The sequence below is a fragment of the Apus apus genome, chromosome 10 (assembly GCF_020740795.1).
Source record: "Apus apus isolate bApuApu2 chromosome 10, bApuApu2.pri.cur, whole genome shotgun sequence".
NCBI classification, from domain to species: domain Eukaryota; kingdom Metazoa; phylum Chordata; class Aves; order Apodiformes; family Apodidae; genus Apus; species Apus apus.
The window spans coordinates 3,797,679-3,824,393 of record NC_067291.1 but is presented as its reverse complement, the minus strand read 5'-3'; the positions used below and the strand labels follow the sequence as shown (position 1 = coordinate 3,824,393).

Here is a 26,715-nt window from a genome sequence, read left to right as displayed (position 1 = left end):
GTCATCTTAACTTTTTACCTGCACTGTGGTTGCAAGGGAGCTGCAGCCTTTGGGTTTTCATAACCACAGGAGACGTTCTTGTTTTGTAGAACTGCTTCCAGGAATAAAAGACCTGCTTCCTGGAACAAAAACAGCTTGTAACCATTTCTGCTCGAGTTTGAACAAAACCTTAGCTCATCCAGTTTTTCTGCATTTTTTCAGTTATTTTCAGCATTGGCTTCTATGAAAACAAGCGTTTAGCCAGCCCCACACCACTACCAGTTATCTGCTTCCACCTGAGCAGTAAATAATTAACGTGATACCTTCGGTTGCCTGGAGAAAGATGAAAACTAACCCAGCTTTGTAGCCCACTCTCAGCAGGCTGGCTTGAGGAACGGGCAAACACAAAATGAACACAGAGCAGGGGCTCAATTCACTTTAAAACGCCCAGAACACTGAGGAACAAGACGTCAGAAACCCAGTCCAGCCACTAACAACTCCCAACGCGCAGCCTGTACTCGCTGCCCAGGGACTGACAGGTTTGCAGGCCAGATGGGAACTAACCCGGTTCACAGGAGAGGCGGGAGGGGGAGGCTGCTGGATAAACGACACTTCAGCGACTCCAGCGCGATACCTGAGAGAGAACAGGCCCCTCGCTGAGCCTCCCCCGGGGGCAGGGAGAGCAGCCGCCTCAGCAGGCCCGGCCCCCAGCAGGCCCCGCCGGGCGGGAACCGCCTCCTCCCCTTCCCGCACCGGCAGTGACGCCACGGGCGGGAATTCTAGACCGTTCCAGGGCCGTGACGTAGAGCAGCGTCATTCCAGAAGATTCGGCCGGTCCCCGTATAAAATCCGCGGAAGAGGCGGGGCGGAGCGGCGAGCGGGCGCTGCGCGGGGCGGTGAGGCGGGGGTGCGGGGCGGTGAGGCGGGAGTGCGGGGCCGTGAGGCGGGGGTGCGGGGCCGTGAGGCGGGAGTGCGGGGCGGCGCGGCGCGGGGCCGTGAGGCGGGGGTGCGGGGCCGTGAGGCGGGAGTGAGGCCGTGAGGCGGGGGGACGGGACGGGCCTCAGTGGGTGCGCGGGGTAACGCGGGGCGTCCTCCTGCAGGGCACCATGGTGAAGGAGACGGAGTACTACGACATCCTGCAGGTGAAGCCGAATGCTTCCTCCGAGGAGATCAAGCGCGCCTATCGCAAGCTGGCGCTCAAGTACCACCCCGACAAGAACCCCAGCGAGGGCGAGCGGGTACGCGGGGCCGGGGCCGGGGCCGGGCCGGGCCGGGCGGTCGCTCCGCCCGCCGTGAGGCGCAGGGCCCCGGGGCGGGGAGCGGGAGGGCCCGGGGCACCGTGGGCCCGACGCGCAGCGGCACTGAGCGGTGTCGAGCGGCGGAAAGGGCGCCTTTCCTTCTGCCTTTAAATTCTGCTTTGCCTGAAGGGCGGGCCTCAGGCCCTTCCCGCAGCGTAGTGCGGTTACATGGAGGCTCCCGCCCCTCAGGATCTGTGCAAGACGTGAAGGTGGGAGCAGGCCCGGCTGAGGCGGGGGGGGACGTGTTGGTGCCTCTTTTTTTGGGCCGGTTCCTGATAGTCTCCCCATAGCTGCCAGTGGGAGCTCGTTCTTACCGAGACACGGGGCAAAACGGGCAAAGCTGAAAGGGTTTCTAGTGCCTGGGTGGGCGTTGTGCTGCGTCAGATGTTGCGAAGGGGGATCCAGCGGCCAGCAGGGCTGCGCCTGCTGGGGTTTGAGCTGGAGAGCTCTGTGAGCCTGAGCGGGATGGGTGTCCTTCAGGGAGAATGCTAATGCAGACGTACCAGGTAGTTATCCAGAGGAAATGATCGGGCTGTGCATGGGTGGACAGCAAAACTGTTCTACGTGCGATTAAGCAGAGATCCGCTCAGCTCCACGTTGCCTGGGAGGCCAAATCAGCAGCACAATTGGAGAGCTGTGGAAAGCTTGAATGATAAGATTATTAATTCTCATATAAACTATAGTATTAGCTAAAAAGGGTGGACCAGATGATCCTTGAGGTCCCTTCCAACCTGTCGTTGTATGATTCTCTAATTATCTAAAAACTGGTGTGACAACACCTTAACATAGGAATGGAAGCTCCATGTTTGTGTATGTAGTACTCTAGTTTAGAAGCTAGCTAAATAGTTGCAGAGCCAAAGGTAACTGCTTTTTGGTTTTGGCCTGTTTTTTTTGCTTACACCATTTTACTTCCATCATAAGTAAGCGAAGTTTAAAATGGAGCCATTTCAGCAGTAGCATAATTGTGTTTAAAGATTGACTTACTGATCTTAGGAATGGGAGATTCTTGATAGCTATTTTAAAAATCCCTTAATTTTTTGATTTGAAGTGGATATTTTTATTTGTATCCAAGTTCTTGTGTTTGTGATCAGGAAGTGACACCAGCATCTGGTGACTTAAACGTTTGATTTTTTTTTTTTTTAGTTCTAGCTGGATGAAGCAGCTCAGCAGGCATGAAGGATCCCTGTGCAGCCTTGGAATGGCTAGCACAGCTGTGGCCATTTTGTGTCTGGGGCCCTCAAAGACTGGGGATAGTATCATACCTAGATGGACTTGTTAGAGGTGTTTAACAGTTGCAGCTCCCACAATCATCAAAGTGTAGTTTGCATATGCTTTTAAGTTGGATATGAAATACCCTTTTGTAACCTGGGAGGGAGGGAGAGGGAGAAAAGGGGAGGTTTTCCTGGATACAAGTGTACTGTTGTAGTCCAGTACACGTTTGTTTAGGGAGCTTTCTTTTGGAAAAAGACAAGTGCTACAAGAGAAGTGCTACAGTGGATCAGTCTTAAGATGGAGTTGCATATGAGAGGGTTACTTTTCCTCTTGGTCATAGTTGTTCAGAGCTTCTTTTTTCTTTTTAGTTTAAACTCATATCACAGGCATATGAAGTTCTGTCGGACCCAAAGAAAAGGGACCTCTATGACCAGGGTGGGGAGCAGGCTATTAAAGAAGGAGGCCTGAGTGGCGGCAGCTTCTCTTCACCCATGGACATCTTTGACATGTTCTTTGGTGGTGGAGGCCGAATGAATAGAGAGAGAAGAGGTACACAGTTCTAAACAAGTTCTAGAAACTCTAACCGTGCACTTAAGCATAAAATGCCTGTGCTATGGTACTGCTCTTCTGCCAAGTGCACAGAGTGTGGGTGTTACTCGTTGCAACAATAGAGCCAGTAAACTATGATTTTTTTATTTTTTTTTAGTTACTCTAAGCATTAAATTTCTAAAACTACTTAACTTGACGTAGCCATAGCAATCTTTCTGATGAGTTCTGTTTGTTTTTAAGTGGGTGTGGGTAATCTGTAGGGGAGGGGGAAGCATTGGTAGATTAGAGCAGTTGAATTAGACCTGTTTTAAGTTACCTGTTTCCAGATCTGTGCCTCACTTGCTCATTTGCTTTGGGGAACTTGCTTCAAAGGACACCATCAACTTAAACTTCAGTAATGTTAAATCTCATTAAAATATTTGAGAGAAATTACCTGAAACTGAGCACAGAGTGCTGCCAAAAGTACAGTATGATTTTTGTCTATTTTCCATGCGCTATGTTTGTTGGAAGAGCAAGCAGTAACTTGCTGTAAAATCTTTAAAATTCTGTGATGAAGTGGCTTGGAAATATATAGGTAGGCATAACAGCAGCTTCTGAATTGACTAGCTCTGAAGCTGGTAGTGTCCTTGCATCTTGCCCTTTCAGTTAAGCTTATGACATTAGGGGTAGGAGTGGCTTTTGTGATGCTTTGCTTAATTATAGCTAAACTTGTGTTCTGACATAAGTGGGTGCAGCTTAGTGGAAGCTGATGGAACTGCACATGCTTTTAAGGGGGCTGAGCTGTGTTCTAAGTTCGGAATAGACTTTACATTTCTTCAGTGAGACTGTGCATGTATGAACAAGTGTAGAAGCCTTTAAATAAACATTGGCCCTTACAACAGCTGAACCAGAATTAATCTTGCTCTTTTGTTTTTTTAAAGGCAAAAATGTTGTGCACCAGTTAGGTGTATCTCTTGAAGACTTATATAATGGTATTACAAGGAAGTTGGCACTTCAAAAGAATGTTATTTGTGGAAAGTGTGAAGGTAAAAAAACAAGTAGTGGTTTCAAACTCCTATTTCTCTGAGCTCTCTTTTTTTCTTTTGAACATCGGTGGGGGCTGGGTATGAAGTGGGAGGTGTCTGGTTTGGTTTTTTTCCTCTCCTTCCCTCCCAAAAAAAAGTTTGCCAGGATATTTAGTTCTTATTTATGCTTATCCAAGAATAAAGCTGTCTTAAACATAGTGGTATAAAGTTATTGTTTTAATGGCAGACTTAAACTCACTGTGAATTGTAGTTAAGGGTGCCTAAATGAAAACTATTTTCATCTGGAACTTCAGTAATGAAACTTTTAATTGCTGTGGCTGGCAGTCTAGCTTGTATTACACAATTCATTTTACAGCTATTAAGTATCTGTAATGACAGATGTTCCTTGAGGTAAATCTTAATGAGGTCTTGTATCTTAGCACTCTAATAAATATTTAGCAAGCAGATTCTTTGCAAAGTATTAATGGAATGTCTGTGTCTCCAAGTCAGTACGCTGATAGTTCCTTCAAAACCAAGATGTATTGGGAGCTAGGGCAGAGGCTAATAAAATGAGCTGTGTATAGCAAACTTCACATTAATTCACTTCTAGAAATTTTTAGTTTGTGGGGCATGTTTTGTGAGGAAAACTAAATTCCAGTTATTACTGCACTACTCTTCAGTTGCCCTAAAGGTGCTTTTCAAGTTAGGGAGTTCCAGCCTGACTACTGCAGAGCATCTTGTTAATTTTCTTTGGAGACTGAGATCAGATTTAACTTCTTTTTTGTTAAAGGTTATGGTGGAAAGAGAGGGGCAATAGAGAAGTGCCCTGTGTGTAAAGGAAGAGGAATGCAAGTTGTAGTTCAGCAGATTGGACCTGGCATGGTACAACAAATCCAAACTGTGTGTCCAGAATGCAAAGGCCAAGGCGAAAGAATCAATCCCAAGGACAGGTGTGACAACTGCAATGGCTGTAAGGTTGTAAGGGAGAAAAAGATCATAGAAGTTCATGTTGATAAAGGTAAGAACTGTCTGTTTTGTGTCCCTAATCATCATCTGTAGTTCTGCAGAGAGTAATAAGTGGGCTTCTTTTCTCCAGGTATGAAAGATGGTCAGAAGATAGTATTTCATGGAGAAGGTGACCAGGAGCCTGATCTGGAGCCTGGTGATGTGATAATTGTGCTGGATCAAAAGGATCACAGTGTCTTTCAGAGACGAGGGCATGACTTAATCACAAAAATGAGAATTCAGCTCTCAGAGGCTTTATGTGGTTTCAAAAAGACCATTGAAACTCTGGATAACAGAGTGCTTGTCATAACATCTAGGCCAGGTAGGTCCTAAGTTCTGATGCTGTATGAAGTGCTTGTCTTTGTACCTAGACTGGAGTTTCAGGAGGGGGTGATGACTTTTTTTGTGGGGTTTTTTTATACAGTTGATGAAACAATTCAAAGGACACTTGCAGTTATTTAATTTAGTTGGATTTTTTGTCATTCTTGTTACTTCTAAAACATGATATGCTGAACTATAGCTGAAGCTGGCAAATTGTTCTTAATAAACTCCAGCCTCAGTCAGTAGATAGCCAGGAAAATATGTAAAAGGCCAGAAGCCTAAAATGTGCTGGACCATCTGGTCATTGAGCCTGAAGGCTGTGCTACAAGAAGCTGAATCTTTTAAATATCCTCAATGGGCTTCCTTCTGTATAGCTTTGGTTTAGTGTTTTTCAGTCTGCAGCCTTTCTGTGCATTGCTCACTGGTGTCCCTTGCAGGCTGCTGGAGCCCTGCTGGTTTATGGGTCTGGCATGTCTGTCACCTCAGCTCACTCAGCTCTTAACTCTGTGCAGGTGAAGTCATTAAACATGGTGACCTGAAGTGTATCTGCAATGAAGGGATGCCTATCTACAAATCTCCAATGGACAAAGGCAGCTTAATTATACAATTCTTGGTAAGTTTACTTCTGTAGCAAAGATGTCCATGGAGTAACTATTCATTAATGTATTCATTAACTATTCATCAAAATCAAAATGTGAAATTGTAGGTCCAGTTCCCAGAGCACTACTGGCTGCCAAGGGAGAAACTGAGTCTGCTGGAGGCTCTGCTTCCTCCACGAGAAGATGTTATGATTACAGATGAGATGGATCAGGTAGAGCTTGAAGAGTTTGATCCAAACGAGCAAACCTACCGCAACAGCGGGGGAGAAGCTTATGAAGAAGATGAGGAGGGTCCAAGAACAGGAGTACAATGTCAGACATCTTAAAGCAAGGTGGAATGGATGCCATCTAAAATGTAAATTTTCACAATGAAAACTGCATGGCTGTAATAGCCACTGCTTGTGGTTTTTGTGTTCAGCAAATTGAGTTGCTGCGCTGTCAGTATCACCTTTTTGTAACTAATTTATATTGTGTTCTTGTAGTCTTTATATATAAAGCAACTGTCACACAGCTGAGAACCAACTGAGTTGGTATACATTCTCCTTTGCTATGAAGGTTCTCAATTTATTTCACCTATGCTATTTATATAAGACTTTGGCAAGAGTGATAGAGGCTAAGTGGAGTGTCTTATGTAAATACTTTCATACTGGAAAATTAATTTCATAGAATAAAACATAGCAGAAATAACTTCTAATAAATAGAACTCTTGGCATTTTATCATGCTTCTCTTGTACTTTCCCAGCCATTCTTGATCCCCCCCTTTAAACAAGTTTCTCAGTTCAGAGTTTGTCACCTAGTCTAGATTGCTCTCCAATATTCAACTTTGTGTTAGCTGCCTCTGTTTCAACAGCAGTTTGTCTGTGCCCCACTCCTTGCATAATCTCACTCTTCCTGTGTTCCATTGTACCACAGTAGCATTCCTTCAGCTCTATGTAACATACTTTCCTTATGTGTACACAGTGTACCCCATATACTTAAAACTTAAATGCAGGCAAATACTTCCAAATAAAATTTTGATCTTCCAGAAGCTCAAGCTCTGTATTTCAGCCTTCCCTAGAAAGGGTTTCACTGCCTGCTCAGTGTGTACTTAAGCCTGAGCTGAAGCTGTATACACCAGAACCCTGGGCAGGGGCTGTACTGCTAGTGGTTTATAACATGACAAGGAAATACCAGGGTAAAATGATCACACTAGAGTTTTTTTCCTTTGATCTGTTTTCTAGTAGGGTTTGTATCAAGTCAGTGGTGGAAACAACTAGCACCCTTTAGTGAAAGTAACCATGATGAATGAGCTACGTGTCACCAGACAATTGCTGGAACAGGTGTTCAACTTCAGTGACCCTATGGCAGTCACTGGGACAGCATCAAGCTGAGCACAGGCTCTCAGTCCCCAGGCACACAACACAGGCTCTGTTGCTTTTCCTAAAATAAGCTGCTGTGAGTTGGTCAACACTTCCCAGCTCTAGTCTATTTATGTCCAAAGGCAGGGGAGATTAACTGAGCAGTTACTGCCCCCATTACTACATGTTTCCAAAAATAGATTTTTCCAAAGATCAGACACTAGTTGCTTGCATCTGTAGCTTTTATTTTTAAAAAAAGCTTTCATGCTAAACAAAATATTACATATAAACATACCTGATTTTGCAGATGAGAATTATGAAAATGCTTTTATCATATTAAAAAAATACATAGGACAGTAATAGTCCTAAAAACTGCCACAAGAGTTAACCAAAGGATCTGAGTTAAGACATTTAAACTGGACAGTCATAAATATGAATTTCTTGGTCATCTCCAACAGACACAATTTTGGACCCACTTCCATTGTATTTGACTCCCCAGACCTGCAATTAGAACATATTCAAGGTTATCAACAGCAGACTTAAGAAAAAATGCCTTCAGAGCAGCCATATTTTTTTACTACAAGCAGCAGCAGAAAAGGGATTACTTAAAGATCACCTTATTAGAGCTGGTCCAATTATGGCTCCTGCTGGAACAGATTAGTTTGATGAACCAGAGGACGCTGCCATCTAGTAGCCTGACAAGTTCCTAACACTGCTCCTACCAACTGGATTAGACAATGTAAAGATACTTGAAAGAGGCTGGTAAGTACTTGCCCTGGTTTGCATAAATCAAACCCCACATGTTCACTCTTACTCATTCTGTCTTCCTTTCCTGAAGAGAATTTTACAGTGTTTTCAGGAAAGCAAGAGAGAAAATACTTTTCAAGCAGGCTGACCCATCATGACAGACGAGTCATTCAGGCAGTAATCAAGAGAGCCATTTACTTACCAGTGCAAAACTTAAGATAAATTCACTTCAGTCCTCTGCCTTAAACTTAGGACAGTTGTACAAACTTAAGCAACTGCCCCTGCATCATCAGGACCACATCAGAAAAGTGCAGGCTACCTAGTACCTTACCCTGGGATTGCAAAATGGCTGTTCTGACAACAGTATGTGTTGGGGAACCATTAATACCTAAAAACAGCCTTCCCAGGAGCTGATACATCTCTACTTTGCACAAACTTACAAGGTAATAGGCAATAGCTAAAATAAACACTGGAAATCCAATTCTGCTTGGTACTTCTGTACTAAAGCCCCCTAGCTGAAAAGAGGGTTAGTAGCAAAATAGACTCTAAGGAAGAGTCCAATAAAATCTGGATTTCCTTTGTTAATTCTCCCTCAACATCCATTAAAAGATGGATTGTTTTATTTAACACCTAACATTTGGAAACAGAGTTAACTTGGTAGATAAATTCTCTCTTCAATCACCCAGCAAAAGAAAAAAAAAAAGTCCAGAGTATCACAGACATTTGAGGAGGAGAAAGTGCCACGTTTCAAGGGTGCCCTTTCAGGAATCTTTTTAGATAGTTCCATCCTTTAAGGATTTCCCCCCCTTACACATGCACACAATGTGTGAGGGAAATAAGACTATAGACAAAGGTAAAAAAATAGTCTGGTAAGAATCCTTTTGGCCACTGAGGATTGCCCTTATTTGGACCTGAAAAACTTACATGACCTGGAAGAGATCAACCTATATGCTTTGGAGTGTTAGTTCCAATGCTGAAGTGCCACATGATGATGAAGAACTTCAAAGGCTTCATTACAGCAAGACAAAGGCCAGCCCCAAAGCTGAAGCACAGATGTGCAAAACTACACAGCTGAAGTTCTGTGAACAATGACCCAGGTAAAGCAGTGACAGACACACCTGATCTTGGTGGTCAAAGAAGGTGTGAACACAGGTTCTTGTTCCAGCATCCCAAACTTTCACACTTTTATCAGATGAACTGAAAGAAAAATAGTATTGATCAATGTTTAAATTAATAATTTAGCAAAGCTTAAAAGATCTTGTGGTAGACACAAGAAATCTGCTTTCACCCACCCAATACAGGGATAAAGAACAAAGGGAATGATCTTCCACCAGGTTCCAGTTAAGTTTCAAACACATTTACTGTTTCAGTATCTGCACCATGAAAATGACCTGTTTTAGCCAGAAAATTCATTAAGTTCTTTGGAGAAAGGAACTCCTGTTGCATACACCAGGTCCCACACTGCCTGAGCTGTTTGAAGAGTTAACACTGATGTTCAGCTAGATTAATGTACTACTGCTACTTTTTAATTCAGTGGCAATTTTTCAAAGTGTTCAAAGGCAGGCTGGATGGCACCCTGAGCAACCTGGTCTAGTGGGAGGTGTCCCTGCCCATGCAGGAGGGCTGGAACTAGATGAACTTTATGGTCCCTTCCAACCCAAACCAGTCTGTGATTCTATGAAATAGCCATTCTCTTAGGATCAGGTTTTCTTCTCTTGGAGGGAGCTACAGTGCAGGGGAATGATGTGCACTATGTAATGGTATTCACTGTACCTGGCATCACATCACAGATTGGCTTGTGCATCTTTAGTTGCAATGTACCTTTTTCTGTTAGAGATTCCATTGCAATTTGTGCACCTTTACTTTTTATGACACATCTCCCTTTATAAACAGTTGTTGTTTTGTCAGTAAGTATAAAAAAGTTAAAAATCCTCAATACCTGGAAACAAAATGGGTATCATCAGGACAAAATGCTACATTCAATACCCAGGATCCATGACCACTTAATGTGCCAGCCAAGTTTGCATGCTGCCTGTGGAAAGAACAAATTTTAACATTTGGTTAGTGAATTCCAGGGAAAGAGCAACAGGAATACACTCTGGCAGTCAGGAATGGTTCAATGCAAGGTCAAGCTCATCTGTTTGTTCGTCCAAGCTGAACTTGTGTTACAGGTTCTGCCTTTCCATTTCAAATGGTTAACACAAAAATAAGTCACTAAGAAGATACCCTGGTGGATAAAACAGTTTCACCAGGAGGAAAGCAAAGTAATGCAGGTGCAGGGGAGTGAAGATCATGGATCTGGTGCCTTTTCCTCCCCAGAGCCTTCCAAGGTTTTGCACAATGCAACTGAAACAGGTCATAAATAAAATTCCTTGGGTACAGAATATGTTTAAGATGGTAAACACAAATACACAGGACAGGTACAATTAGCTTGTTGCCCACAGGGCAAATATAAGGCAAGTTGTTTGTTTTCAAGTTAAGGCTGTCATCCACCTATGCCCTTTAAAAAATCATCTAAGGGTGTAGTATTTTCTTACTTAAGATTATTTATTACATTAAAAAGTCACCAAAAGCTGCAGGGAATTATAGAGAGCAGAGAGTTGGAGAGATGTTTCACAGTATCAGCCTCTCTGCTTCCTGTTAGGATGCCTTGCAAACCAACAACTTACACATCATAGATTTTGATGTAGCCATCATCAGAAGCAGTGACCAGCAACTGAGAATCTGGAGAGAACGTCAGTGAGCGAATGGGCATTGCATGGCCTGGAAGTCAAAGACAGGTATGGCTTAGAACACAGCTGTTCCTCCTACTGATGCTGCTGCTTCAGAAGCCCTACACCAGGTCAGCAGTTCCCTCTTCACACAACCTCTGAAGAGTCTTTACACCCCTTCAGGCTTCTTCACACAACATGAAATGGAAACATTCTGAACTTTGAATGTTAAGGCATGTCCACAGCAACACAAAACTATCTTACTTTTTTAAGCCGTGGATATTTATTAGAAATTATGTCATATTTTCTGATATGATTTTATCTTGTTGAAGTGCTCAGGCTTTTTAATTAGCTATACAAATGGACAGAAACTGCACAAACATTAAAAGCCCGTTTATCTGTTACAAAATGCAGAGCACCTACAACATACAATGTTCAGATATTTTCCAGAACAGGAATAAAACTGATAACCTAGCAAAAAGAAAAATTGGTACACATTTGGCTTAGCTTTGTTCCCTTGTACTGCAATGCAAGAAAGAACTGCAATTCAAGAATTTAGTTAAGCACTAATGACTGTATCTTTTGAGAGAGGCATTTATGATGCAGGCTTGAGTTTACAGTTTGCCACTAATATTTTCAGTGTTAAGTTACAGCACACTGAATAACTAAATACTGTCTAATGGACAGAAACATCGACTCATTTATGCCATGGCTGTTGCATCTTACTCTGACTTGCATTATATCCTTTAATTTTTTTGAGGAATGAAGCCAGAACTTGGGTATTTGAAAGACATAAACAAGCCATTACCTTCCAGCGTATGCAGAAGCTTTCCAGTTGCAATATCAAAAATATTGATAATGCCATCTATGGCCCCACTGGCTAGGTATTTTCCATCTGGACTCTGTAATAAACCACCAAAAGAAGGCATTTAACAGCTGTATGCATTTATGATATACATCTCCCTGACATTCTCTTGGTAACTTGTCACACATACAGTCTACATGAGACACCTGGACTTCAGCTGACTTAGTCACATGTGAACAAGCAAGATCAAAGTACATTTTCCATACAGTTTATATTTGGGACCATCAAAGCATGGAGAGAATCTGATGGGTGGAAACAAAAATATCTGGTTTACAACATATTACAGCAATAGCAAATACACATTAGAAATTATCAAGTGTGCTCCTTACATATGCAATGCTAAGGATGAACTTCCCTCTGGTGTCCAGAGAATATTCTTTCTTTCCAGTTTCAACACCAAAAATATTTACTTTTCCCACATGACTTCCTGTTGCAAGGTACTGGGAATCAGGTGAAAAAGCCAGGGACCAAGCATCAACTGCATTACAAAGGAAAAAAAAAACAACAGTTAGCTGAATTCTAGTTCTCATTCAACCATGTCAGTTCTGTATGCATCTGTTAAGACATTTAACCCTCTGAATTCTCTAAACTCTACTACATGCTCTTAAGAAGAGTGTACAGGCTTAGGAAAGTTAATTTCCTTCTGTGTAATTAATGGAGCATAGCCTGAGCCATTTATTTCTGGTCAGTGAAAGATTACATTCTCTAATAAGACCCTGGGTACATTTTAGACCCTCCTGTAACAATAAACTAGAACTTAAGACTGCATGAATTAAGTCCAAATTCCTACTTTTCCCCTGATACCCAAAGATACCACACCAGTAAAAGAAAGCAACATTGGTATCTAGCAAAGCTCAGAAGATGCAGGAGAAACACAGATACATGAAACGTAACACAGATCAACACTCCTTGCAATGGAATTTAAAACACTCTACCTCTTTACAGCACTACAATGTATTATTTATCTGGCACAACATAATTAATGGGTTTTTTCTATATGCTTAATAATAAAGATTGTTCTTAAATTAGGGACAGCCAGTGGACCAATGAAATATTTAGAATGAGATCTTATGCCCTGAATTCCAACTTGGAAAACATTCCTTCAGTCTCCAGCATTCCTGTGTTTTGAGTTGTTCCCTCAGGATTGGCTGTACTGCACAAATAATCATCACATATAAAGCTCAACTTCAGTGTTTATGAGGAAAGTTCAGACTGTGTTTATAAACCAATCTGAATAAGCACTTGAATGATTTTTTTAAAATATCCTTTTAATGATAAATCTGTAAGAGCAAGCTGGCTTCACCTCTGCTTTATACCTCAAGCAAACAGCACATCCACATGTATCTGAGAAAGAGCAGTAGTGTGAAAAAATAAATCCCAGGCTGGTTTGGGTTGGAAGGGACCTTCAAGATCATCTAGATCCAACCCCCTGCATGGGCAGGGAAACCTCCCACCAGACCAGGTTGCTCCAAGTCCCATCCAACCTGCCCTTCAACACTGCCAGGGATGGGGCAGCCACAGCTTCCCTGGGCAACCTGTTCCAGTGTCTCACCACCCTCACACTCAAGAATTGCCTCCTCATGTCTCACCTAACTCTCCCCTCTTCCAGTTTCAAACCATCCCCCATGTCCTCTCCCTCCCTGCCCTTGTCCCAAGCCCCTCCCCAGCTTTCCTGGAGCCCCTTCAGGCACTGGAAGGTGCTCTAAGGTCTCCCTGGAACCTTCTCTTCTCCAGGCTGAACACCCCAACTCTCCCAGCCTGTCTCCAGAGCAGAGCTGCTCCAGCCCTTGGATCATCTCTCTGGCCTCCTCTAGACTCACTCCAACAGCTCCACATCCTTCCTGTCTTGGGACCTCCAGAACAGGACACAGACTCCAGGTGGGGTCTCACAAGGGCTGAGTGAAGCGGTACATGTAAAATTGTCTGATACTACTTCATGTTGAGCTCATACAATCACTAAGATTTTCGCAAATAAATATATATATATAAAAAAAAATCCAACATACTTCTAATCTGATACACCCCACTGATGCAGTGTGCAGCATTTACTGTTTAAAGCAAGTCCCCTTGTTCTGCAGAGCTGAGCACTGGCTCCTTACCAGGCCCAGCATCGATGGACTTGATCTGTTTGCCGGTTTCTAAATCCCAAAGGCGAATGTGGGCATCCAGGGAGCTGGAAGCTGCAATGGAGCCAGTGTGGCTGATATCCACAGACACCACACCCAGCTGGTGACCCTCCAAAGTCCACTGCAGATCCAGTTTTTCATCATTCCTTTCAGTCAAGGGAAAGAAAAGCCTTATTAACAGCTGGGGGCACTTAACTCTTTTCCCATTATTCCCTCCACAGCTCACAGATCCCAAGGCATTGCCTCACCACAACATACACTCCTAATGCTTTGGTTAAGAAATACAACAAGTTGCACTATTGTCTGGCAGAAGACGTGTAAAATTCAGCATGCATGCTCAAAAGGGCTCACGTTCCTTGAAAATTAAAGCATATGCAAATGCTTCCCCTCCGAGAGAGAGCACCAGTGGAGAGGAGCTGAGGGGAACAGTTCCACCTGCCAGGCTACCCCTTTCTTCCCTGGTGCAATGCCTAACACCACTGCAGATTATGGAAATTCAAGACTGCTGTATCTCCACACTGAATACTTCCAAAGCTTAAAACTGGTTAATATGGAGCACTTCACTTACCACTTCCAGACCTTCACTAGATCATCCAAAGAACCAGAGATCACTGTTTCAGAACCATCTTTTTCATTTTTTCCCCAGGCAACTGACCAAATGGCATCATCATGAGCTAAGAGAGAAGACAATCATAGAAATTAAAGACTAACTGGTTTCTTTTGCTGGAAGACAGCCATCAGTTTCATTAATGCTAAAACTGCCAACTGTAATGGTGGCAACAGACCCCTTGCTCTTCAGGTCTGTCAGGGCTCTGAGAGCCCTGTCACTGTTCTCATTGCTTCAAAACACAGGATGTATTTTGAGCACCAAACTCACTGCTGAACAAACAGCAACAGGTATCTCTGAGTTAGCCTGATTTATACTGAACACAAATGTAGCCCAGGTCATTTCACAAGTGTATCTGCCATTATCAGCTTCACATCATCCAAGAAGACCAATAATACTTAATTCATGTCAGTGTTTTCTCACCTTGCTCTTGCTTGAAGAGAATACCGTACTAGAAAGAAAAAATAATTAATATTACGTATGAGCAGCCTAAAAACACACCAAGCTACTGATTAGCTTAATTAACGCTGTGCTTTTACTTACCTGGGTGGTCATGTCGTTATGGAAGCAATCTTAACAGGAATGCTCTGGAAGGAGAAAAAAACATGAGGCTCAGCAATCAGACTGTGTCTCAGGAGGGCACAGAAGCAGAAAGGGGAGAAAGGGAGGCCTGAGGGTAGTGAGGGAGGCCCGAGGGGAGCCCGGGAGGCCTTAGGGGAGTGAGGGAGGCCTGAGGGGAGCCCGGGAGGCCCGAGGGGAGCCCGGGAGGCCTGAGAGGAGTGAGGGAGGCCCGAGGGGAGTGAGGGAGGCCCGAGGGGAGCCAGCGAGGCCTGAGAGGAGCCCGGGAGGCCCGAGGGGAGCCCGGGAGGCCCGAGGGGAGTGAGAGAGGCCTGAGGGGAGCCCGCCTTTTGTTCACCCCCCGCCGCGCCAGGGCCCAGCACCCCCGCCTCCCCTGGGCCTGCGGCCGCCTCTGTCCTCCCCCGCGGGCCCGTACCGAGCCGTGCCCGCACCGCACAGCAGCTCCCTACGCGCACAGCAGCTCCCTACCCGCACGGCAGCGCCGTACCCGCACGGCAGCCCCGTACCCGCACGGCAGCTCCCTACCCGCACGGCAGCCCCACACCCGCACGGCAGCCCCACACCCGCACGGCAGCCCCGTACCCGCACGGCAGCCCCGTACCCGCACGGCAGCCCCGTACCCGCACGGCAGCTCCCTACCCGCACGGCAGCCCCACACCCGCACGGCAGCCCCGTACCCGCACGGCAGCCCCGTACCCGCACGGCAGCTCCCTACCCGCACGGCAGCCCCACACCCGCACGGCAGCTCCCTACCCGCACGGCAGCTCCCTACCCGCACGGCAGCCCCACACCCGCACGGCAGCTCCCTACCCGCACGGCAGCCCCGCACCCGCCGCCTGCCCCGCGGCCGCCGTCGCGCAGCGATGATGCCGGGTACCACAGAGAGCGCGGCCAGAGCGCCTCTCCCCCGAGCCCCTCTTTCCTCCAGAACCACAGAGCGGCTCCCGGCTCCCGCTCGCTCCTGCCCCCCCGCGGCCGGGCCGCCTCCCTGCGCCGCCCCCGCGCGTCCCGCGCCGCCTCAGCGCTCCCGCCTCAGCCGCGGGGTCGTGGCCCCCGAGCCCCGCGGGCAGCAGCAGGGCCTGGGGCAGCAGCAGGGCCTGGGGCAGCAGCAGCTCCTCGGGCAGCAGCAGGTCCCGCCACGGCCGCCTGTCGCTCCGTGCCCGGGCCTGGCAGCGCCGCGCTGCCTGCGGTGAGGCCCGCGGGGCGGGCTCTGCCCGCAGCCGCCGGTTCCCGGCCCTTCACGCGTACCCAGGCAGCGGGACCCTCGGGCGGGCGAGGGACCGGCCGCGGTAGCTGTCCAGAAGCAGCCCGCAGCTTGTGCGTGTGACACAAACGCCCTCCGGGGCGGCGGTGCCAGCCAGGATGTGAGCGGCGGAGACCAAGAAGGCCTGAGGAGGAGGAGGAGGAGGTTCGAGTTTGCCGCCAGGGCCGCATCGGACGGTCCTGACTGGAATGTGCAGCGGGCTGCCCCTTGTGTGGGGGGGAACGTCACCCCGCCGGGGCAGGCCGGGCACGACATGTACTTCTCACCCTGGGTCACTCTATAAAATAAAAAGAGCTGGCTGGCAGCATCCTGGAGCTGCAGGAAAAGCTGAGCAGTGCCTGCCCGCTTCTCCGACCACAGCACAGAAGGCTGCTTTCATGTCATGGGAGTGAGAGGGAGTTTCCCCACTAGTCATCTGTTTCAGAAGGAAAAAAAGAAAAAAAAAAAAAGGTAGGGCTTTTTTTGGAAGCTGAGTTTTTTTTAAGTTCCTGCCTCTGCTTGAGTCAGAAGTGGAAAAAAAATCTCACAATTGAAGTTCAAGTGTATAAATCAGATTCCCCAAGGCTTAAAGTCATAGACAAAGCCTTTCACAGTGTTTAATCAGTCTTTATGTGTGCACAAAGCTCTTTGAGATTGATAGAGCTTGTCTGAGTAAGCTAACAACCAAAAGAGGAATTCTGAATGTGTCCTGACACAGTTCTGCAGTCAAGAATGAAAATCCGGGTAAAACTCTTACATGTAATCACAGAATCCTTATTTCTCTGATTATTTAGGTTGACCTTGGAGAGGATGTCAAGGCATACTGCTCTAATATATTGAAGTTCAGAAACGCTCGTTTTCTTACTAATGACAGAGTGGGAAGCATTTTCCAAAAGTAAGAGAAAGTATTTCTATTTCTTACCAGGATTCTCCCAAGAAGTCTTCCATTTGAGTTCATACTTAAATTGTAATACATTCGCCTTAGGTTCAAATGATCAGGATTTGTTTCTGCAATTCTGTACAGCAGTACTGTAATAGAACCTTTGACAGACAAAGTGTCTCTAATCCCTCCAGGGTTTTCATATAATGTGAAATTCTTCTACACTGTGGTTTTTACTTTGTACACTGAACATTTCAGACCTCCCTGGAAAAAGATTGTTGTTGTTGTCCTGCAAGTGCAGAGTGAGATTGTGGGTTATTTCCTATAACAAATCTGCATTTGAGTGGAAGCTGATTAGATGCTGCTTTGGTGCATCAAGAGGATAATCTCCAGCAAAGTGTGCCACATGTTTGAATTACAGATAAACTGCCTCCTTTGGAATGGTAACTGAGTGCAAGCTTCTGTATGTTTGTCCTTGTTCTGGAGCACTGCCACAGTTTGTGTCTATATGGATATTTCAGCCCTAATCAGAATAACACTTGATGAGTGTGTACGTGTTTAAATGCTATGTTTTAAACCATGTTACAAGGGAAAAACCTGATGGATTTATAAACATTAGGATCACCCTGATACTGTGCTAGCACATAGAAGTGAATTAGGTCAAGACTTTGAGGTGCCATATAGACATGGCAAGAGGCACTTCCCAGCCCAAAGTTCAGTTGCAGAAAACAAATTGAGAGCAAACCCCTTAATTTCCACAATAAAAGGCTGAGTGCCAGCATGGCCAGTGATTGCAGGCACAATTCAGATTAGCAGATCTTGAGGAGACATGAACCTCCATAAAAGAGTAAAACTGGATAATTAACTGGGAGCTTCAGCTCTGCAGGTACATAAACAACACAGTATTCAAGTGCTGTCAGAAATGTCAACTTCTTTTCCCCCTCCACACGAAATAATTAATTTACTAGTGGGTTTCAGGAAAATGTTAATGGTATTTGAAGTTACATGTGGGTCATACATGAATGAAATTACATGTGCCGAAGTGGGTCATACATGAATAGGTATTCTTGTGGTTATCAAGGTGGAATGACCTTGTCAGGTTGGGAAAGGGCTTGTGTAACATAGCTGTACCTGCAGAGGGCAGGATTCAATTATAGGTTACCTTTGGGGCTGACCCATCACTTTTGGATGTGATTTTCTATCTCAGGGTTCAGTGTAGGATCACTCACAGAAACAAAGGGCACCTTGCAGAGCTTGGAGCCTGAGTGCAGGGTTATACCATCTGCCCATTGTGGGGCAGCAGCATCCAGATAATCTCCACTTCTTCCCAGTAGCAATGGGGTGGCATGCTCAATGAACCATTAATCCTTCCATGTCCTGTGTCTGGGTACTCTGAACAGTTGTGGCAGCAGCAAAGAATCCTCTGCTTCTGTTGCCTGATATGCCTCTAGGAAAGCATTAAGGGACTGTGTCCCCACGAGTGACCTGGAATGGCATATGCACTCTTTCATTTCAGGTATCTGTCCCTTCTGTCAAGTTTCAGGAGGACAGTTATACACAGTTCACTTGCCTTTTTCTTTTGCAAGGCAGTGTATAAGCAAGTATAATGCACCCATCAGCATTGTAGTCTGTTAGCATAAGGGTAGCTGAGGCAAAAGCAAGAGCCACAGAAAATCAGATCCTAATGCAGTCTATAGTTCCTCTTTTGAAATGAGTCCAGTTGCTTGCATGCAGATTGGATAAACTTTCAGCTTTCATTTGTCCTCTGCTGACTTACTACTTTGTTTTACCTTTCAGCTGCAGTCCCCTTTCTTCCCTTTTCTTGCAACTTCATGTGTTTTTCACTGATAGGTTTGTCTTTGATGGTCCCAAGCAGCTGGAATAAAGTATGAACAGAGGTTCAAGCCAAGGCTTTGCTTTAGACCAGTCTCACTTTTCACAACATCCATTGTAAAGGCTTTACATGTTCCAGGTGATGGCACCACACCCAGCCATCAGGCTTCATAGCGTATAGAGCTGGAACTACACTCAAACCTTTGCTCAAAGTGCTGGCCAAAACAGGGAAATGATGTAATGGAAAAGCTATTCTTCACAAACCTGAAAACAAGTCCAAGTATTAATGACATTTTTGCCCTGTGAGTTAAGGAAAGACCATTATCCCATTTCACAGACGGGTGAAATCTGAAGCAAGGTAGCAAATTTTGTCAGTGGTAGGTGAAGGAATAGAACCCTTTTCTCAACCTCTTGGTATGTGCTCTAACTCAGTGTGTACCTACACACTGACATTGCTTTAAGCTTACACTTAGATATTAAATTGCTCCTCTAGCAAGAAAGCAAGCTTTTCAATATATTCAGTCAACAAGCTGTGAAAGGCTCTTGGGACAGACAAAAATGGAAAAGAAAATCAAAACTGCCAGAGTCTGAGCCTAACAGGAATTAAATTAATGCTTGGCACTTGCAGAAACAAATCTTTGTCTGACTGGCAGTGTGCAGTTCCACCCCAGGGTGTCCTTGTGGGGTACGGGTCAGAGGAAAGCTTGGTCTGGACAGCACTTTCCTTCAGAATGGATGAGGTGGGCTGTGAGATTGGGTTGAATAACAACTGTGTCTAGGAAGAAAATAAGAGAATAAAACAGTTAATTAAACAAATAAATCCTTAAATCTAGACTCCCTCCACCAGGGAAGCAACTTCATCCCCACTATCACCTGCAGAGAAGCCAGAATGGTTAGATGTAAAATGGCCTTTTAAACTCCTGCCTATGATGTGTATAGGTTGAAGAGAATCTTTCAGAGCACAACTGTTTTAAAAGGAATAATAAAATAAAACAAAAAAGCAAAAAGCATTGTTCTTCATGAGAGATTTTCTAAAAATTCTTCTGTGCTTGATGATAACTGAACCCAGACGTTATTGTTACCCTATCTTCTCTTTCTCCTTGCAGAAAGGCTTGGGATCTTTCTTCATTTCTTTGCTGTATTTAATTAGAATTCTTATATTTTATGCTCTATTTTGTTCTCTCTCACAGCTTTTCTTTTTCTGTGGGGCAAGAGGTTGGTCAGAGAGAATTTCTAAAACCTTAACTTGAGCCTGAAATGTTGAATGACTATATAAAATCCAAGTGCAGTAAAAGAAACATCTGGTGCTCATTTGTCAGGATTGAAATAAGGCCCTTAAAAACATCATGCTTGTGGTTGGGACTTGCTTTTAGAAAGCACAAAGTTTCAACCCATACATCAACTCCAGCAGTAAAACTTTTCTCTCCAGTACAATGAATCTCACGTGTTTTACCAAAATTAATGGATGTCCCTTGCTATTGTGGCTTCAGATATACATGACAGCTAATGAGGACCTGACTTATGGCCTTATGTACCAAAAGTAAGGGACTTGAGCTCTAGGAAAACATTTTTGGCTGTCAGTTGATAATCAACTGTTTAGTTGGGAGCAACTAAATAATTATCACATAATCTAAACCACTATATTAAGCCAGAGTGTGTACTTTTTACTTTGTTATCTATAGCTGATGCTAAAGAAGAAAATGCTGGCACCCATGCATATTGATAGGCTTTTGTATGCCAGACGTCACCCAGGTGATGTTCAGGTCTCAAGAGTGAATGAGTTTCTGCCATCAGTACCTCTTTAAAGCAAGATACTATTCTCACAAAGCAAGAGGATGAAGGCATCAGGGATCACATACACTTTTTTAACCCATAATACTACTCACCTCTGGGGTATATGAAGTTATGGTGGGTGGTGGCAAAGAACACAAGAGAAAGCATCTTTTTTTTCTTTCTGATCCATGCAGACAAACATTTGAATAGGTTGCTGAACTGGGAGACAGGGAGGAGGGAAAGAGTTTCCTCCATGTGCTGTGGGACATTCTCTGCCTGACCAAGCTGCTCACTATTCACTAATGATGGAATGAAGGCATCATGGTTCCAGTCTCTGGATATGTTGTTTGCTCCACTCTGAAGTGTCATTAATTTATGCTTCTTAGGGAGTCTCTTTATAAATTGACAGTCCACTTAGCTGCTAAAATTGGCTTTTAGCCAATTATTTTTTTCTGGAATGGGGAGCCAGAAACTGACCTGGCAGTGTGGCACCTTTGTAACTTCAAGGGTCTTTCTGATACAAAAAAAACGGTTACAGGATCAAATGAAGAGGGTGCAACTCTGGCTTTTGAGAATAATTAGAAAACTCAGGAAGGAAACCCTTCATTCATTGGCAGTAGATGCAAAGAAGGTTTGTCATAATCAGCTCAGATACCCTCAGAAACCTCTAGTTGTGTTTAGTAAGTGTTTGTTTGTATGTGTATTTGTGTCACCATCTAGAATATATTTACATAAACAGGCACTTAGATCCTCAGTGCCCAGTATCCCTTTGCAGGGGTTGCTGGCAGGCAGACTATATGGACACACTTGGCTCAACCAGACAATTACTTTGCCACTTATCTTCATGTCACTGCCCCTCTTTGTTACTGCAGCCTTCAATGCCACTTCTGTCTTCATCAACACTGTCTCATTCATGCTGTTTGCTTTGATGACTTTGCTGGGCAACCTATTTCATGTTCTTGTCTCCTTGAGAGAGAGGTTTATTCTTTTTCACTTTGGCTGTCTAGCTCACAAACCCCTGGGAATTGAACTGACAGTGTTAACCTTACACAGAGTTATGCTGGAGGATAAATGCCAGTGCTCTGCATGCTCTGGCTCTCATGGAAGTCAGTGGGAAGGGGACTAAGCATGGCACATCATGAAACATTACATTCAGCAATCTCTGGATGAGGTGCTTGAATGAAACCGTATCAGTTTGTTGAATCATTTTGTCAGTTGCTGGCCATGGAAGCCCATTTTATAGTGGTCATTCAAGGTGCTATTTCTGCACAGTGAGAGCATGTGTTCATGTCTCATAGATTTTACTAGGTCTTGAGCAAGTGTTCAAATGTCTACTGAATTAGATCCATAAATACCTCATATAACATTCTGTATGCTTTCCCCTGCTGTTGTGAGCTCTCATCATAGGTACTTCATCATTTGATACTGTACCACTGATGGGTGTTCCATATCATGAAAAAAATTCCTGACTTCTAATGTTTTGGTCCACCCATGCCTAGCGATGTGTTACTGACATGCATGGGCAGAAGCACAGCTTGAGGAAATAATGGATTTTGAATGTGAAGTAGTCATCACCTAGGTCTCAAGCTTTCAAAGCTTTCTAAAAACCTTCCCCTGATTTCAGTGAATTTCAGATTGTTTGCTGTGACTGGAGTATTGTTGCCAACAGCACAAAGCACAAAACACTGTATTGGAATTTGGACACTGTAATCCCAAGGAAATCTTCAGTTCTGTGTGTCTTCCCTGGTGAGAAAACCTATCCTTTGAGAATTTTATCATTTGAGTTAATTTATGAAGTGACACCTGGAACCCTGTGCTCTTCATAAGAGATTCTTGAATGTTGGGGCCTTGGAAATGCCATATAAAATGCAAGTGTCCCTTCCCAAAACAGTGGTGGGAAATACGTGAGGAAAGGTTTTCTTGCAGAAATGGATGCATTGACAATACTAGAGAGCAATTTTTCCCTGTCATGTCTTGAGCCTCAAGAGCAGACTTAGTGGTACTAAGGGCAAGGAGTTCCTACACGTGCTTGTTGTACGGTGTTGGACAAGTGTGAGTGAAGTGCCTTTTGTACTGCACAGAAGCAAGTGCCTTCTGCACTAATCTGAAAGAGAACAACTAGTTTCTGCAGCTGCACTGAGCTGTGTTTTCATCTGTGACCCAGTTAGCTACTGCTTGTGATGCTGCCTAATGGAGGGAAGTTGTGCACGACATTTCTGTAATGACACCTAGGCCGGAGCTGATCCTGCATGAAAACAATTACCCACTGACGCCAAACTTCTGAGGTCAGGAATGAAGAGAGTGATCTTTTAGGCCCTTGCAATGCACTGTCAAATTTTATGAAGTGCAGTCAATAGCTCTCATTTACAGGTCTTAGTTCGTGTGTTGGTTACTGGCAGTCATGCTGCAGTTTGTTGCTTGAAGTGCTACAGCCACCATACAAATTACTGGGATATTTCAAATTTGAGGGCCATTGCCAGATAGTGCTGTGACACAGAGTGTACCACAGTGACAGCATGGGGGATTGGTACAAGTCCATAACAGTTTAACAGGAAGATATGTATTGTAGAAATTTCACCACTGAGCAAGGGGGTAGTAAAACTGTGAGTGTTGGCCAGCACAACACTCACCAGTCTAGTGGAAACAAACACAAGTCCAGTTCTTGTCCACACGAGCACAGCCTTAGAAAACAGAGCATGTAAGCATAAATGTTTTAGCATTGAAGTAACAGTATTTTGAAGCATGATTCTTACGCATTTTGCTTGTTTTGAGCCTTAATAACAGGTGGGTCAAGGTAACAAAAGCCCTCTCCAATATCCTCAGTGAAGATTGTTGCCCAAATACTGAATAATTAATTTTAAGGAGATACTTTAGGCTGATGTTTTGCCTGGGTCAGATTCTTCAGTTCCTGAATTGGGGATGCTCTTAGTAGAGTCCCCATGCATTTTGATTAAATGTGTGTAGGTTTTGGGGCCCTCTGTGGGAAAAGTCACTTTTCACTATAAAAGGTGCTCTATTAAACATCAGAAGAGAGAATGGGAAATTCAGCTTCATAGCCGGGTGGTCTAAATATTGGCACATGATCCTTTGCAGCAGTTTTAGATTTTGAAAAGCAGCTTTTCCAGCACATGTTTAGAATTGGAATAATTTACAATGTGAAGAAAAAACAAATTACGGATTTCCAGGGTAAGTATCAAGGACCAGTTGTCTCCTGTTTCCATATATTTCTTCTTGTGCGGGGCTTTAGCTTTGAGGGAACTGAGCAATGCCCAGGAGAAGGCCTTTGCTAGGAGAGTAATGCAGAAAAGCTAAAGGAGACTTAGTAATGTGAGCTGCAATCTGACATACTTTGGAGCCTTAAGTCCTGGATAGCTATAATCTAGCCATCCTCCTCCTGACTGCAAGTGGAAGAGTAGTAAACCTGGCTGGCTGTTTATCCTCAGTGCCGTGGCTGATTATGCTGCATGTGTATTCACCTCCCCTATGCATATCACAGCAAGAACAGCTTTTTTTTCCAGAGATGGGAATTTCCTGGGTTTGTTACATGTGGCAATAGAAATATGTTATAGCAACTGCTGGTAAGGTGCTGATTTAAAGATATGCACACTGTAAGTAATGGGTTTCAGTACAGTTTTACCTTAGAAAGACTGAATAAAAGCAGAAATGTTTTTTATTATCTTCAGTGATCAATATATTGGATTTGAGAGCTAGATTTCTTCCAAGAGCAAGTGGACAAAATTCAGTTAAGAAAGTGAGTTTGTCTGTGAGGATTTTACATTTTCTAGCTCCTTAAAAAAAATAATCAGCTTCCTGAGTAAACACAATCCCTTTTACTTTGCTATCTTTGCATTGGTGTCTGCACAAAATCTTTTTGTTGTTGCTGGTCTGGGCTTTTTTTCTGTATGAATTGGGTCACTTTGCAGTCTCTTTGCATTAGAACATGGTAACAAAATCTAGTGTGACAGTTCCCCAAACATTCCAGTTTTTTCAAGTTGGAGGTGTGAGGCAGCAAAGAAAGGCTCTGCCCTTGGAGGAATTAACTCTCCTGGAAAGCACAATCTCAGGTCCAATCCAAGCACTTTGTTGTCCGACTTGTCAGCAAGCTGCTGAAAACTTAACTGGACCATGTTTTGATTAGTAAAACAGATCTTGGGGACTGTCCATGAGCAAAGAGGAAGATGAGCAGGGAAATCTCAGATACATACTGAGTTAGTATGGAAATTACCATCCTCTCAGGCTAATCTGAATTTTCTCAGCATGCCACCTGTGCAAGAAGAAGGAAACAGCCTCAGGCTACTGTTTCTTTCTTTACCTGCTTCTCTCTGGCCAAGCCTAGCCCAGTGCAGGTCACATAGAACACTTCACCGAGGCAAGAGGAGACAAGCTGGGCAGTATGGGCAGACACTGGGCTGCTGGGAACCAGAACTTCAACGTGTTTAGCTGAGGAGACAAAGGTTGGAGGGAAAGATGGAGGGTATGCTCTCTGCTGCCCATGTTATTACTGCAGCTTGCACTGATGCTGCTGCATATGCAGTAGCCAGGGATCATTATTACCCTTCTTTCCAGAGTTTCGTTCAACCGTTCCTCTACTTTTAGGCAACTGCCTAAAAAAGGTGATGGTAAATCCTTGGGTTTGATAGATGGTCCTGCCCTAACACAATCCTGTCAAGACAACAAATTTTTTTAATATCATGCCAAACTCCTTGTAAGAACAGCTACAACCTTTCTTTTTTTTTGAAGTGGCTGTGTTTCGTTTTCACCTCTGGTGAAACCAAAATCCATGACTGGTGTACTGAAACATACATCATATACTGAATTCTGATCAGAAACACGTTTGTCTCAGGGTTAAGATGTTCAGATTGTTGATATCATTGCAGTGCATTCCACTACAAACACACGTGCCAGATAAATTAATGCTGTAGGCATAATACTTGTGGTTTAGGTGCATATTTTCTTGCAAAATTGTTATAATTAAAAGCACTAATATCAGAGGTCCAGGAATGTAGACCTGGCATCCCTTTGCATCCTATATGCAGTCTGTGTGTGATAAAGAATTCATGTGGCGTGTAAATAGAGTTTGCACCAAAAGACAATGGGCATTGCAGAAAATCAGGGTCTAAACATAAACCTGAAAAAGAAAAAAAAGAACTTGAGGATTCAAAACAAATCCGGGACCCCATTCCAGATTGCAGGTTTCTCATGGAGATCCCTGTCTCTTTGTAGAGGTGAATGTCCCCTTGATGTTTCTGACTCCCCACTATTTCAAGAAAAATATATTCTGTGTGTAGCTGCAGTTGTTCATTTGTACTTGCAGGTAGAACTGAACTTGTAAAATGAGCATCAAATTCCTTACAGTATGTAATTATTAATGCATATTAATACAATAATCTAGTTCCAACCCTGCTGCATGGGCAGAGACACTTCCCACTAGACCAGGTTGGTCTAAGCCCCATTCAACCTGCCCTTGAACACTTCCAGGGCAGCCACAACTTCCCTGGGCAACCTGTTCCAGTATCTCACCACCCTCACAGTGGACCAGCCTCAGCTTTCTGAGCCTATCTTCACAGGAGAGGTGCTCCAGCCCTCTGATAATCTTCAAAGCCTCCTCTGGACCTGCTCCAAGAACTCCATGTCCTTTTTGTACTGCTGGCTCTAGGCGGAGTCTCACGAGAGCAGAGCAGATGGGGAGAATCCCCTCCCTCAACCTGCTGGCCACACTGCTTTTGATGCAGCCCAGGACACAGCTGGCTTTCTGGGCTGCAAGTGCACATTGCCAGCTCCTGTTGAGCTTCTCATCAACCAACAGTCCCATAGTTGCTTATTATCCAGTGGAAACTGTTCCTGTGCCTTAAGACATTTGTTGAATAAAATCTCCTCTTTCTCCCTCATCTTACATTATCTCTAAGTAATGTCATTTCCCCCTAAAATGTCAATAACAATCCCTGTACTCATAACTTGTAGATCTACCTTTTTTCATTAACACCTCACAACCAGCTGAAGTTCAACTGAGCCAAAAAGAGCTCATTATCTTCCCTTTACCCTGTCTC

General features: G+C 44.3%; 3 protein-coding genes across 25 annotated transcripts in view; 2 read left to right on the top strand and 1 right to left on the bottom strand.

Moving 5' to 3' along the window:
- Positions 1-778: 778 nt before the first annotated feature.
- Positions 779-6,684, top strand: DNAJA4 (DnaJ heat shock protein family (Hsp40) member A4). Of its 3 annotated transcripts, none has more exons than XM_051628696.1 (8): positions 779-875; positions 1,080-1,217; positions 2,858-3,038; positions 3,959-4,063; positions 4,833-5,060; positions 5,139-5,369; positions 5,881-5,981; positions 6,075-6,684. In XM_051628696.1, the coding sequence occupies exons 2-8, from the start codon at positions 1,086-1,088 to the stop codon at positions 6,291-6,293; spliced, it is 1,197 nt and encodes a 398-aa protein (XP_051484656.1). In that variant the 5' UTR covers positions 779-875; positions 1,080-1,085; the 3' UTR covers positions 6,294-6,684. The 3 variants fall into 3 exon arrangements, with proteins under 3 accessions (XP_051484656.1, XP_051484657.1, XP_051484658.1); XM_051628697.1 differs by having other exon boundaries at positions 873-886; XM_051628698.1 differs by lacking the exons at positions 779-875; positions 2,858-3,038 and having other exon boundaries at positions 1,052-1,217.
- An 844-nt stretch (positions 6,685-7,528) lies between these two features.
- Positions 7,529-15,848, bottom strand: SKIC8 (SKI8 subunit of superkiller complex). 21 transcript variants are annotated; one of them, XM_051628661.1, is made up of 11 exons: positions 15,750-15,848; positions 14,904-14,947; positions 14,784-14,811; positions 14,322-14,427; positions 13,727-13,899; positions 11,957-12,105; positions 11,571-11,664; positions 10,721-10,814; positions 9,991-10,083; positions 9,170-9,248; positions 7,529-7,805 (listed from the first exon to the last, which is right to left on the bottom strand). In XM_051628661.1, exons 2-11 carry the CDS (start codon positions 14,913-14,915, stop codon positions 7,716-7,718), a joined length of 918 nt encoding a protein of 305 aa, XP_051484621.1. In that variant the 5' UTR covers positions 14,916-14,947; positions 15,750-15,848; the 3' UTR covers positions 7,529-7,715. The 21 variants fall into 21 exon arrangements, with proteins under 21 accessions (XP_051484621.1, XP_051484632.1, XP_051484639.1 ...); XM_051628672.1 differs by having other exon boundaries at positions 15,731-15,802; XM_051628679.1 differs by having other exon boundaries at positions 15,769-15,787.
- Positions 15,849-16,226: 378 nt separating this feature from the next.
- The window catches only part of CRABP1 (cellular retinoic acid binding protein 1), a 37,015-nt gene continuing 26,526 nt past the window's right edge, over positions 16,227-26,715 (top strand). Inside the window, exons 1-2 of the mRNA XM_051628685.1 lie at positions 16,227-16,653; positions 16,977-17,077. Of these exons, the coding sequence (XP_051484645.1) occupies positions 17,050-17,077 (28 nt within the window). The 5' untranslated portion in view covers positions 16,227-16,653; positions 16,977-17,049. The remainder of the gene's footprint in view (positions 16,654-16,976; positions 17,078-26,715) is intronic.